Here is a 13,887-nt window from a genome sequence, read left to right on the forward strand (position 1 = left end):
TCTCAGAACCCAGTTGCCATGTTGGGAGGAACCCCAAGCAGTAGAAAGAGCATGTTAGGTTCTCCAGTCAGTAGTCCTGCCCAAGCCTAGCCTTTGGGGTGTCTCAGACCAGGTGACAGAAATAAAGCCTCCAGATGATTGCATTCCCACCTCTCCTAACCTTCCCCTGGCCCCAGCTTAACTTCCAGACACCTTCGTCCATCTGGGTCTTCCAGCCAACACCCACCCCTCATGGAACAGAGACAAGTCATTCCTGTAATACCCTGCCTGAGTTCCTGCCCTACAGAATCCGTGAGCAAAATAAAACCCGTCGTGGTTGTGTTTCACCAGATTGGGGTCATTTGATATGCAGAAGGAAATGTATCCTTGTTTATTCATTCGGGTTGATTCCAATCTTTTGTTAATACAAATGAAGCTGCAATGAATAACTTTGTGCATAGTTTGTGTATATTTAGATTCCTAGAAATGAGGATTACTGTGTCAAAGGGTAAAATGCATACACAATTTTGTTAGCTATTGCCAAATTCCTCTCTAAACAACTTTCTTTGTACTTACAATATATTTGTACATGTATAATTTCCCTCTCCAACATAACTACAGAGAAACATACATAGAGAAAAATGCACAAGTAGAGGTACAGCTTGACAAATTCCCGGTGAAACTGAACATATGCGTGTAATCCTCACCCAGGTCAAGAAACAAACATTCCTGGCCCTCTGAAAGCCGCCCTAGTCCCCCTTCCCAGCTCCCTTCCATGGTATCCGATTTCCTTTTGGTGTTTTCAGTTACGGGCTAATACATGTTATGCTCTTTGGCTTTTATTACAGTCATCAAAACCTGTTACACAGATGTCAGCTTTGTTAGATCCTCCTCTGTGGTTCTGCCAGTCTGTTGGGTTATTGTTCTCAAACTAGGTTCCTGTGGAACCCTGGGGTCCTTTCTCAAATGACAGGAAAAAGAACAAATGCATGGATTAGCTCTTCTACATGCAAACATTTCCCTAAAACATTTGGGGTTCATTCCCACTTGTCTGCTACCAAGTGTTAACAATGACAGATGTTCAAGAAACAGGGGGAAACCCAGAGATGCCATGAGCTGCGCTGAGAATAAAAGTGGTCATCCTCTGTGAAGAAGTCATTTGCACTGGGACAGGACTTCGATGTATGTGTGTGCTAAGTCACTTCACTCGTGTCTGACTCTTTGCCACCCCATGGACTGTAGCCCTCCAAGCTCCTCTGTCCATCGGATTCTCCAGGCAAGAATACTGGAGTGGGTTACCATGCCCACCTCCAGGGGATCTTCCCGACCCAGGGATTGAACCCATGTCTCTTATGTCTCCTGCGTTGGCATGCAGGTTCTTTACCAATAGTGCCACCTGGGAAGCCCTTTTATGTATAGTAGATAGATTTTCTCTCATCTTCAAAAGTCTTGGTGAAATAGGTACTGTGATCCCTCTTTCACGGGGAGTGAAAACCCAAGCTCTGAGTGGGGAAGTAACTTGGTCAAGGTTCCCTGCTCATACTGAAGGATGGGAGAGGCTGGAGGCTCTGGGCTCCCTGACAGCCCTGGCTTCCTTTGATTTAGACTGCATCTTCCTGTCTTCTCTGTCTGGCACCCATGGCTCTACCTATCTCTGCCTCTGTCAGAGTTCCAGCCTCTTCCTTCCCTCCCTGAATATTCTGAAGCTTTCCCCTGAACCAGCCCCTGGGCCTTTGCACATGCTGTTCCCTCTGCCGGGAACCCTCTTTCTTGTCTTTCACCTAACCTCCTGTCCTTCAAGGATGCCTTCCCTGGGTTGCCAGGCTTGCTCCAAGAGCACCGTGTAGTTCACCTGTCACAGTCACTGGGCTGTTTTTGCTGTTTTGTTATTGTGTTTCTGTCTCCTCCCACCCACCCTAGACTGTAGGCACTTTAGAGCAGGTGTGTCTGTCTTGTTCATGGCTGTGTTGGCATTGCCTAGTTGTTGGCACACAGCTGGTATTTCAGTAGACATTTGTTGAGGGAAGGAACGATCTTACTTGAGTCTCACAACAATTCCGTGCATCTAGCAGGGCTGGGCTGCTCACTCTCATGCTATGGATGAGGAGAGTGAGGCCCAGCGAGGGAAGGGGTCCAGTCCCCTGTGACTTGTGACCAGCCAGGCCTGGGTGACCGTGGTCCTGACACCTCTCCCAGACTGAGAGGAAGGCCTCAGCCAGCCAGGGGGCTTCCCAGCCTCCCATGGCCCTCCCCTGCTCTCCAGCTTAGAATTGGCAAGTGTGACCTGTCTCTGCCTCCCCCCTTGCTCAGGATGTGCTGGGCAGGGGGAAGTCGGGGAGGGGGGCGAGGGGATGGGGAGAAGGCCAAGGAAATTGACAAGGAGAAAAGCTAAGTCCTACTCGCAGAAGAGCTGGGGGTGGCGGGGCTGTGGTCATGTGTTCCGAAGCCAGGGCAGGGGAGTCAGGAAGTCAGAAGCAGGAAGGAAGCTCACATCCCTGCCCCAGGGGGATCCAGCGGAGACAGTGGGCCTTTGTCTTCCTGTGTGTTTCAAGCGCTGGCCAGCTTGAACTCAGCAATTGCTTATGTATATATTTATTTTCCTTTAACCTTGGTCATAGGGTGAACACGCTCTGGAGCAGGTCACTGGGGTCCAAAACTGTCTCCTCACTGTGTGTCTTGGCTTCTCTGGGCCTCAGTTCCCCCATCTGTAAAATGGGAAGATGATAATTGTACCTATCTTCCATGGTCATTACAGGGCTTCCCCAGATATTCTAAGGGAAATTCTCCATGGTGTGCCTGGTATAGAGAAATAATTGGAGACAGCATCACAGAGAACTTACTATGTACAGGCCCAGTTATAGGGGTCCACAATTTACTACGACTTCATGGGGATTTTGGAGGCTCCAGCGTGATGCTTGAAAGGGGCAGAGGTGGGATGGGGACCCAGCTCTCTGCAGATATCAGAGGGCTGAACCAATGAACTGTGTTACTTAGAAAGAGTAGCTGCTGCATGTTGGGCCCTGCCTTCCATGCAATAGGGACATAAAGGTCAAGTGGAAATGGACAATTCTTCCAGGATACCTGGTGGCCATCTGGGACCCTTTCTTCAGGAGGAATGCTTTCTACCGGAAGCCTCTGAACTCCAGTGTTAAGAATCCCTCGAGCAGGGGTGGAGCTGGGGAAGGGTTGAGCTGAGTGATAAAGTCCTGTTTACAGGCTGAGCTCAGGGTACTCGGGAGCCACTGAAGGTTCTAGACAGGGGAAGTGCCATGACTATAGGCCAGGAGGGAGCACACCTGGAGATGGGGCCCCATGAGGAGGCTGCTGGGATCTTCCAGGCAAAACATGAGGCTGGGGTGAGAGGGCAGGTGCTGGAGAGGAAGCGGTGCTGGATGTCCTGCCTCCCTTCCTGCCAGCTGGGAAGTGTCACCTTTGAGTACAGCTGCCCTGGTCCCAGAGAAGGCAGCTATGGTCGAGGATGGCAGAGCCGCCCACTAGACACAGACTACTCAACTCCAGACTCACACAAAAGAGAAACATTTAACTCACTGAGTTTTAGAGTCTTTCTGCTACAGCCGCTTAGCCTGAACCAGAACTCACTGTTTGACCTCAGGCAAGGAACTTTACTTCTCTGAGCCTCAATTTCCACATTTGTAAATTGGGGGCAACAATAGAACCTGCTAACATTCAGAAACGACGTGTGTAGAACTAACAAGGAGGCACGTGGTTAAAGCCCCTCATTCCCACACAAGCCCCCCCTGGCTGACCCCCTAACTCCCGTTTAGCCCAAGGGCAAGCCTTTTATTTTCTCTGCCTCCTTTTGATTCCCTTGGTGGCTCAGGGAAGTGGACACAGGGCCCTCCAGGGCCCTTGACCCAGGATCTGAAAGACTTTCAGATAGAGGTGATCCCTCTCCTGCATTTTACAGATCAGGAAACTGAGGTCCAGAGAGGGGCAGGGATTTGTCTCAGCTCCGCAGGTCCATTCAGAGTGCTGCTGAATCCAGCTTTTGGTGGGCACTGGGCAAGGAGTTGATCTCTGATAAAGGTGCTGGGGGCACCTTCTCCCCCCTCTCCCCAGCTCACTGGGAAGTGGCAGTACTGACTCAGTGGCATCACTCCTCCTCCGCACTAACTTCTTGACTGTTCCTCATGACCACCCCAGGGCCTTGGCACGTGCTGTTCCCTCCAGTGGGAGAGCTCTTCCCACAGCTCCTCACCTGACAGCCTGTTTCTCACTTTTGGTCCTTGACTTAAGTGACTTTCTTCAGAGTCTTTCCCTGATTATCCTGCCCAGTTGGACCATCTGAAATCTTTTACCTATAGCTCCTATTTATTTTCTTCACTTATAATATATTAACGAATCAGTTAATTTAAATTTAAAAAATTTTGATTTTGGTGAGTCTTTCCCTTTAGTCTCTTAAGCACCATGATGTCTGGACTGTGGCTGTCTGTCTTTCTGTCTGTCTTGTTTGCTGCTCCCTCCCCGTCACTGAGGCAGGCTCTGGCCCAGGCAGGTCCTCAGTACATACCCGCTATATGAATGCATGGATATGTGCATGAATGAATAAATTCCCGAGTGAACGTGCCAAGCCTGGACATTCACCACTGCCCTGAATCTGCACGACTTCCCTGTGACTAGATCACAGTCTCCCAATTGTACAGATGAGGAAAGTGAGGCTCAGAGAGGTCTTACAGGGGAGGGTAGGAAAGTATGGGATGCTAAAGGCCATTGGACTTCCCTGCTCTCTGGACACATCCAACAGCAGCTCATAGGATACGTTACACATTAATCTAACACAAGAAGTAACACATTTATGCTGGTTGTGGCCTGAATCAGGCTCCATTCTCTGAAGGGCTGCTCCATCAAAAGATGCTGATGCTGCTGTTGCCAAGGCAACACTGTTAGCTTTCCAAAGCATCTTTCATGAGAGAGGTGAAGGCCCACATGGACACTGTGGAGGGGGGACAGTCCGGAAAAAGGAGACAAATACCCTTTTCTACTGAGACAAACCATCCTGATGCTGGCTGCTCCCCTGCCCCCTGCAAAGGGCCACCTCGTACCCCACCCATGGTTGCTGTTTCTGGGCTGTGCACAGTGAACTCTTCCCCAGTGTGGAAACTGCCTTTGCTGGAAACATGCAGAGATCTCAGGAATAATGTGTTCTCCCTGCCTGGCTCCACTGGGATTTACCAGACACCAGTGGGAAATACAGAGTAGTCTTGGAAAACTTTCCAGAAGGTTCATTCAGCCCTTGATATAGGTGGAGAGGACACCAATCCAGCCTTTTTGTGGTTGATGCCAAGATGCCTCCAGAGAGCTCTCGACGAGGGAGGCAACAAAAAGATGCAAGTGCACTGGAGGTGGTGTTGGCTCAGCTACTTGGATGAAACTCTTTCCCCTCTCTGAGCTCTAATTTCTTCATTGCTAAGATGGGGAGAGTGCTGGTCTGATGCAGAGAGAGGTGACAAGGCTTCTAGGTAGGCACCTGCAGATGTAGGTATCCTTGCAGTTTCTGCAAGCAGTGGCTTCAGGAGACCCAGCCAAGGCCAAGGACATGCCAGCTAGGCCCCAGGGCCCTGTGCGCTCAAAGTCCTTTATCTGTTCATGTCTACAGCTGTGGTGAGTCAGTGTTGCTGTCTTTTAGGCATCCGCAGGTGCTCTGTCCTTATAGCACAGATGGGAACTGTAAAGGCTCAGAGAGGGCCAGGGGTGCTGCTCCAGGGGCAGAGCCGGGACTGTGAATTAGGATGTGACACCTCTGGGCAGGACACAGCAGTGTCCTTGATAGTCTGGGGCAAACCGGGATTAGCTAGAGCCCGAGGGACAGGCTGTGGGGGCATGGAGGCTAGGAGAAGGGGCAGGGATAGAGATGAGAGCCAGGAATCTGCAAGAGGGAAGGAGAAAAAGTGAACCCCTGTTCTCAACTGCCCAGCATCCCTGCTTCCTGAAGCGGCTCCTCATTTTCTCCAAGGCCAATCCAATGCCTTGGAGGGGACTGACCTCAGTCCCTGGTTCTAGGCATGATCATATGACCCAGGTCCAGTCAATCAGAATCACAGTGGTAAATGCAAGGATGGACATAGGACGAGTCCTGGCTGGAAAGAATCCTGCTCTTGTTGGAATCACTGGGACAGGGGAGCTTTCTGGCTGAGGGATGTTAAGCAGGCAGAACACGAGCCTGCGGTTGCTGGAGCCATCGTCAGGAGAGAACCTGATGGAGAATGAGGTCAGCATGATGGATGGCAGGCCTGAGAGGTGAGGAGTGACATCATTTGAGCACCCAGATCTAACCACACCTGAATCTATCTCTAGACTCCCTGTATGTGAGTCAGTCCACTCCTCAGGATAAGTTTTCTGTCCCTTGCACTTGAGAATCCTGGCACAGAGAAGGAAGGAAATTTAAAAAGGAAGGATGGACATTTTAAAGAAGAGATATGTGAGGGTTACCCCAATTGGGTTCTTGGTGTTTTTAGACAACTGGAATGCAGGTAGAGATTGGAGCCTTCGCCCCACCCAGAGGAGCTCTGTTCCTGGGGCTCCCAGCAGTGCCTATACACTTGCAGTGAAAAAAAAAAAAATGCTGTAGCTACAAAGATAAAGCACTTAACTTCCCTAGGTCCAGGAGAAGGGATGGTATGTACTACTAGGGCTGATTTCTCCACCCCATTCACTTCTTTGGGAACTAACATTTATTAGGCACCTGCTTCCTGCTGGGCTCTGCTAAGAGGCTGAAAGACAGTCTCATTTCCTCCTGCCCCAGCACAGTGAGGAGGGAGAATCACCATCTCCATCTCACAGACCAGACGATAGACCTTGAGATGCAGGACCACTGGTTTCAAGCTCAAGAGCCGCAGCAGGTCTGTCTGACTCCAAAGTCCTGCCCACGGCACCACGCTGCATACAGTAGATGCTAAATGAAGGCTCGCCTAGCAAATGCTGGATAAGGTGGTGTCAGCCTTCTGGGCAGCAACCTGCCCCTAGGTACTTTTCCCTCCTGCCTGAAATGCCACCTTTAGCAACCACACCCTTTGGTTTCCCAGAAGATCAGCACTAATTTGTGCTGGACTGACTCAGGGGATTGGCAGAGGTGGGACTCAGGAGGTGGGGCAGAGCCAGGCAAAACCAAGGTGCTCTGTTTCCACCCCACAGCCTTATGCAGGAGAAAACCTTCTGAAGAAAGAGGGGTGTCCGGGCGGGAGGGCAGATCGGTCCTGGCTGGGCCCAGGTGTCGGCTGAGGACGACAGGGCTTCAGTGGCCTCATCAGGATTCAGGCCAGTGACACAGTAATGGGAGTGGGTGGCAGAGTGGCCATGGCCCCTCTCAGCTCCTCTCCTCTGAAAGAAGCTCATGAGGAGCCCCTGGTTGCCCAGACTCAGCAAAGCCCAGTCTCCATGGATAACTGCAGCATCGCTCTTGGATGAGAGAGGAGACTAGGAGTTCTGGTTTGGAGGCAGGAAGGATCTGGACCTAGCGATTGGTTTCCTGCTCAAGACAGAGTGGGCAGTCCCCAAGAGTCCCTAAACTTGAGAGCTGGCCTGAGTTGGGGACACAAGAAGGGTGGACGGCAGCCCCAGCCAGAAAACTGGCTTCCTAGGGTCAGAGAAGCCTTGGAGCGCTTAGTTCTAAGACCAAAGACTTAGTTCTAGACTCTTCTTCAGTGACAGCATGTCTGTTTCAACCCAAAGCCTCCTTCCAGTTGTTTTTAGAGGCTGTCTGAAAATGTCATGGTGGCCCTCATCGCTGAAAATGGTGAAAACAGCTGGGGATGGGCATGGGGCCTGGGGTTTAACTCATGACTCGGGAGAACCAATTTTCTCCAAAGGCATCCACAGCCCCAGGAGATGCTCTGAGATAATCAGGTCCCATTTTCAAATAAGTAAATTTGGGGAAAGTGGCCCACTCTAGCCCTTTCATGACCACAGTGATGGCTCTGACAATGTGTCTACATTGGTTTAACCTGGTGTTTCCTCCCTCATTAGACCACAGGCACCTTTATTCTCTCTGGAACATATTCTAGAACATTCTAGGGGTAAAGGAGTACCTCTTGGATCTCCTGGAGCCCCTGAGAAGCCATGTCTGAGCTTTAGATGCTGGGGCCTAGGAGTGATGGACAGTGTGGGTGCAAATGGCGATTCCCATTATAGGGGGACACAGCTCCTTCAGTCTTGAACAGAAAGTTCAAGGATGTGAGAAAGCTTGGAATAAGAGATGGCCTTCCCAACAACCCGGGGACAGAATCTGGGCCTCCACCTGCATGGTTTCCTCCTGTAAATACCTTCCCACTTGCCTGAAATTCCACCACTAGCTGCATATTCCTTTGCAGAGCCCAGTTAAATCTGCTCTCCGCTTGTTCAGGATACTGCAACCCTCAGGTGGGCAGGAGGTCCCTGAAGGAGACAAGAGGGAAGAGGAAAAAGGGACACTGAAGAGGCAGGAACCCCCAAACATCCACCATTTCACAACTTGAGGGGAAAAGGGCCAGAGGCGACTCTTCTGGACTCCTGGGGCAAGGAGGGCTGGCTCAGGGGACCCCCAGGCTGTCCGGGACAGGGTCCTGGCATTGTGTCCTGTGTTCGAGTCCGGCTTGTCCAGGGGATACCATGGCCATGTCCTCCCTTGGGACCAGCCTCCAGGCGTGGCTGCCCCTTAGATGCCCGAGGGGCGCACCATCATGCGAGTGGCGCGCAGCGAGTAGCTGGGGCCCTGGAAGTAGTGCCAGCGGATGCCGTTGAGCTTGCGCACGTGGTGACGGGCCGGGTAGTAGATGCCATTGAGGTTTGAGAGGCCACAGGCGTCAAACCACCACCCTGGTGGAGGCGAGAGAAAGAGGCTTTAGGGAAGTGGGGATGCAGTCAGTAGGGTGAGGGCAGCCCCCTACCCCAAAGGTGAATCAGGGCTGCTGGCCCCTGAGAGAAGCCAGCTTGCTGAGGATGGGGTTGGGTGGGAATGGGTGGGAGATTCCCAGACCCTCTCCTCAGCCTGGGGCCTCCAGAGGCTGGGAGCTTGGGTCTGTCTCTCTGATGTCTGTCTCTTTGCTCCCTATGACCCTGCCTTTCTGGGTCTCTCTGCCTCTCACCCTGTTTCCATCTGTCTTTCATGGATGAAACATGATCTGTGATTCTCTCTCCACCTTTCCCTCTGTACCTGCCCCTGTCCCCATGCAGCTCTGTGTCCACCTCTCTGTCTGTTCATCCTGGTGTTTCTCTCATTTCCGTCTGTCCCTGTCTCTGTGTCTCCTGAGGTCCCCTCCGATCTCTGTCCCTCTCATTCTGTCTCTCACATCCCATCTCCCACTCTCTGACGTCGCTCTCTGCAGAAAACACTGCCTGAGTCAGAGTTGGTGGGCAGCTGCCCCTCTGCCCCCAACCCAGGTCTCCCTCCTCCTGATCCTGCTTGGCCTGGAGGAGGGTTGCGTGGGAGTCTCAGATCTGGGGTTGGAGCAGATTAGGCATTTTACCCCCCTAGGGTGCACCCTGGTCCCCAGCATCAGTGCTGCTCTGAGGTCTCAGGGGAGAACTGGAGGTGCCAGCTTTAGGGGGCAGTGAGACCCTGGAGGGGACCTTAAGGACTCAGTGGAAGTAGGGAAGTTTGGATGAGGTACAGCCAGGCCAGCCCGCAAGTGAGTGAGACCCTGACCTGTACCCACTTCTTGATGGCACCTGGCTGCACAAAGACCCAAGTGGGGAGGCGATGAGGGTGTTCAGCCAGGTGAGCCTGTGCAGAGGCGTGGGTCCACCTCATCTTGCACCCACCTCCAGACAGCATCTGGGCGCACTTGCAGAGGCAGTTGTCATTGTCTGCGTCGCGCGTGCTGAAGTTGGTGCCCTGGAGGACCAGGCTGCTCTGGCGCCCTGCTGAGCCGCTGTACCCACTCAGAGAAAGCCTGGAGGCCACCCGGAGGTGGTAATGGGAGAGAGGCACAGAGTCAGGTTGGGGCTGGTTGAGGAAGGGGCTCCCCTCTGGTTGTCCTGGGAAGGGAGCCCCATCCTGGATGCTGGGCCATCTTCCCTCTTGGATTGCCCTCCCTGCCTGCTGCCTCCAGGGACAGAGTCCCCATGTGTGCCAGGCCCCTCTTAGCTGGACCTGAGTCTTGGACAGTTGTGAGAGTGATCATGATAATAATAATAATAATGGCTATGGCTAACACTTTTTGAACATGGACTATGTGCCAGGCATTGTTTAAAGCACTTTACATGAGTTAACTCATTCTTGCTTAATCTTCAGCATACCCTAAAACTCCTGTTTTACAGAAGAGGAAACAGAGCTCCTGAGAGCCAAAGGAGCCTGCCCCGAGTGTGAGAGCTGTGTGCCTTCCCTCCCCAGCTGACCATCCTGCAACCCCAGCCCCGTCACACCTCCTCATACTCATCCCCCCGCCCCCACTTCCAGGAAGACTTCCTTGACCACATCAGCCCACATGGATCGGGCCCCAAGGCACCCCAATACGTGTGACTTCTACCCTTGCAGCCAGGTGGGGAGGGTTTCTATTTATCAGGCTACAAGACCCTGGCAGACACCTTGAGGCCTGTGTGGTGATTGCAACCATGAGCTTTGGGGACAAAATGCCTGGATTCAAATCCCAGCTCTGCTGCTCGCCAGCTGCGTGCCCTTGGGCAGATTGCTTCACCTCTCAGCTTCAGTTTCTTCATTTTTTAAAAATGGTAATGATAGCATATTAACCGTCAGTGTGAGGGGGTGACCTCAGCATGTGACGAGTGTGGAGCAGTGCTGGCGCGTGCTAAGTGCCCAGCACGTTCAGGGCTTGTTGTTATCCGTCCTGTCCTGCCCGTGTGTTCCCAGCCCGGGGCGCGCGGCTGGCACAGGCTTCCACTGAGCCTGGCTGAAGACAGTGCTGGGGGCTTGTAGTGGGGGAGGGGCTCCACCGACAGCTGCGGCGGGAGCCACTCTGGGAGCAATCAAGGTCTTCCGGGTGGAGGCAAGTGGACACCAGGTACAGCCAGGGCAGTTCAGGGGAGCTCTGGTTCCCCAGAGCAGGGCCTGCGAGATGCCCCCAGAGGGATCTAGAGGGAAGGTGGTGCCTGGGCATGTGGCCTGGCTCAGTCCCGGTACCTCCCACCCATGGACTCTGCCTGCAGAGAGGGCAGGGCCATCTCAGGGCAGACAGCCATGAAGCCTCAACTATGCCCTTAAATACATCACCCTGGGCTTGCATGACTGGTGTTGCAAACCCCCTTCCAAGAGGCCCACCTAGCCAGGGCCTCCCTGGGGTGGGAATAGGCTGGCCGGCCCACCTGCTCATATGGTCCCAGCTTCTTGTGGCTGTTGATGGCTCCCCTTAAGGGCTCAGACATGTCACTTCAAGGCCAGGCTTGGGGCTCAGGCTGAGGTTGGGGGTCATGTTTAGTCTGGGGCCGCATGAAATCAGTGTTGGACAAAGCCAAATGATCTGAGGTCATTCAGCAGCATCAGCCCCTTAACTGGGCCCAAGTCCTCAGCCTCCCTTCCCTGCTCCTCTGGGAGCCAGAAGGGGGATCTGCAATCTCTAGGGGACCCTCAAGTCATAGGCCAGGAAACCCCACTTGACCCATTTTTCAGACACACTTTGAACATATTCATGGCCAAGGCCTGGGGAACCCAAACAAACACACGAGTCCTTGAACGTCCCCAAGTGAGATACAGAAAGGGTGTGAGTCTGTGTGTCTGAGGTCGTGAGCATCTGGATATGCGTCTTTGTGCCTGCGTGTGTATGTGTGCGTGTGTTTTGAGTTTGTGTGGCATTATCTATGGTGGGTCTGGTGTGTGCTCTGCAATCTGTCTTTGTGGCTGGGATTGTGCATGTGTTTATCTGCAAGGGCTTCTCTGAGGCATGTTTGCACACGTGCCCGGTTGGGTGCTTGGGCTTGTGTGGGTAGCTATGGCACTTGTATGAGTCTCTGTGCTCTGAAGGGCCACGATATACCCCAGGGGTGTGGTGAGCCCCTCCATATGAACATGTGTGTCTGTGCGTGTCCCTGTGTGCCTCTGAGTGTATCTTGTGCTTGTGCCGGGTCTGGGTGGCTGGCACCTCGGGGAGGCCTGTGCCTGCTGTCAGTGTGTGCTGTGCCTTGTCTGTGCCTACCTCACCCCGCTCCATGGCTACTTCTCTGCAGGCTTCTGCATACACCCCAGCTGGGCTCCAGAGGGTCCCCATCATTGTATCTGACATATAAGGGTGCCCCTCCTGCCCATGCCCCAGCTGCTGACTGCCAGGCTTCCCTGCCTCTGGGCCTCCCTGAGAGGATCCTCCTCATCTTGTCAGGCAGCTGACTCTGGACAGTGGGGGCCCAGGGACCAGCGTCTGTTTCTGTTACTTTCCCCTAGCCCTTCTCTGGCAGTTTCCAGGCCCCTCTGTGTTTTCCAGGATCTTCCAAGCTGTTCCTGAATGAGCAGGGCTTATTCTTTAGGATCCCAGCAGCCTTTGAAAGAGCATTGCTTAAGTTTAGGGTTTCCGTGGCCAGCTAGATGGCAACTCTTCTGTCTCTGCCTGGGGTGTCCTCTCTATCCTCTCTTTGTCTGGAGAATGCCTACTCTTCATAGGCATCACCTCCTCCAGGGAGCCCTCCTTGATAGCACTAGTGTCTCTGTGCTCCTGTGCTGTCCCCTTAGGCAACTCCTGTACTCCTGGGGGTGTGGGAAGACACACTCACCCCAAGATACACATGACACACTGGACTGCGAACAACTTTGAGGGGTAGAGCGCAGGTCTGATTCTTCTCCAAATGACCAAGGCCAGCCCACACTTAGCACAGGGCAAATGTTCAACATATTGTTATTATTATTTTGTGGGCCCTTTGAGACCTGAGAGTAATGGGCAGGGAGCTTCTCCAGGTCTCAGATAAAAAGTCAGAGGCAGCACATCAAATTCACATAGGAGAGCACAGCATGTGGTTCCAAATTTTACATAAATGCATATATTTGTATAAATGGACATAAATAACAGATATGCATAGATGTAGAGATATTGTATTTCTGTCTTTGGATATATTGTTTATATATCTCTAACATTTACTTAACACTAACCATATGCTAGGCTTTTTCCCACAGGTTATCTCAGCTATGACATAGATAGTGTGTTTTACTGGAGCACAGAGAGGTAAGTAATTTGTTTAAGGTCATGAATCCAACAAGTCAAAGAGTCAGGGTTCATACCCTGGGCAATCTGGCTCTAGGGCCATGTTCTTTAGCACAATGAGATATAATACTTTCCTGATATTTCTTCCCTAAGAAAAATGGCAGATCATGGACTTGGGGCCACAGAAGCTGCTGCCCCAGGACTGGGTCATGGAGATGAAATGAAGTTTAACTGTTACATGTGTAGGAAAGGGAGGCACCCCCACTTCCTGTTATGCACTTACTATGTCCCAGGCACTGGGGATGGGAACAGCAGTGAACTCGCACAAAACAGGCCAGCCAAGTGTGTGAAAGGATGGCTTGGGAACAGTAATTGTAATATAATAGTATAATATTATTTGTTGGATATTTACTAAGTGCCAGTGTTAATGCTCTATGTGTAGTATCTCATTCAAGCTTCACAGCACTTTGAGGTGGGTACACTTTGGGCACCCATTTCACAGATGAGACAGTGGAGGGAGCAACTTGCTCAGGGTCCCTCAGGGAGATAAGGATAAAGCCAGGATTTAAGCCTTGGCTTTGGTGGTCAGTGGCTTAAAGAGAGGTCAGCCAGGTGTTGTGGCTACTCACTGGTCAGCTCAAGGAGTCAGGGGGCATTCAGCTCAGCCAGCCTAGCCCAGACCTGGGGATGTTTCATTTAGCTCTAGACCTTACACTTTACGAAAGCGCATTATCAGATTGGGTTGAGTCCCATAAAGAGGGATGTCAGAAGCAGCCAACTGGATGAACCAGGAACATTTCACAGAGAGAGGGGTTGGGGGCACATCCCTGAG

At 52.2% G+C, this 13,887-nt stretch overlaps 1 protein-coding gene across 1 annotated transcript in view; it reads right to left on the reverse strand.

The window, feature by feature from the left end:
* Window positions 1-425: 425 nt before the first annotated feature.
* The window catches only part of ANGPT4 (angiopoietin 4), a 52,274-nt gene continuing 38,812 nt past the window's right edge, over window positions 426-13,887 (reverse strand). The window contains exons 8-9 of the mRNA XM_006048971.4: window positions 9,736-9,866; window positions 426-8,790 (exon numbers count right to left, since the gene is read on the reverse strand). Of these exons, the coding sequence (XP_006049033.1) occupies window positions 8,630-8,790; window positions 9,736-9,866 (292 nt within the window). The 3' untranslated portion in view covers window positions 426-8,629. The remainder of the gene's footprint in view (window positions 8,791-9,735; window positions 9,867-13,887) is intronic.

Source organism: Bubalus bubalis, chromosome 14 (assembly GCF_019923935.1).
Source record: "Bubalus bubalis isolate 160015118507 breed Murrah chromosome 14, NDDB_SH_1, whole genome shotgun sequence".
Lineage (NCBI taxonomy): Eukaryota > Metazoa > Chordata > Mammalia > Artiodactyla > Bovidae > Bubalus > Bubalus bubalis.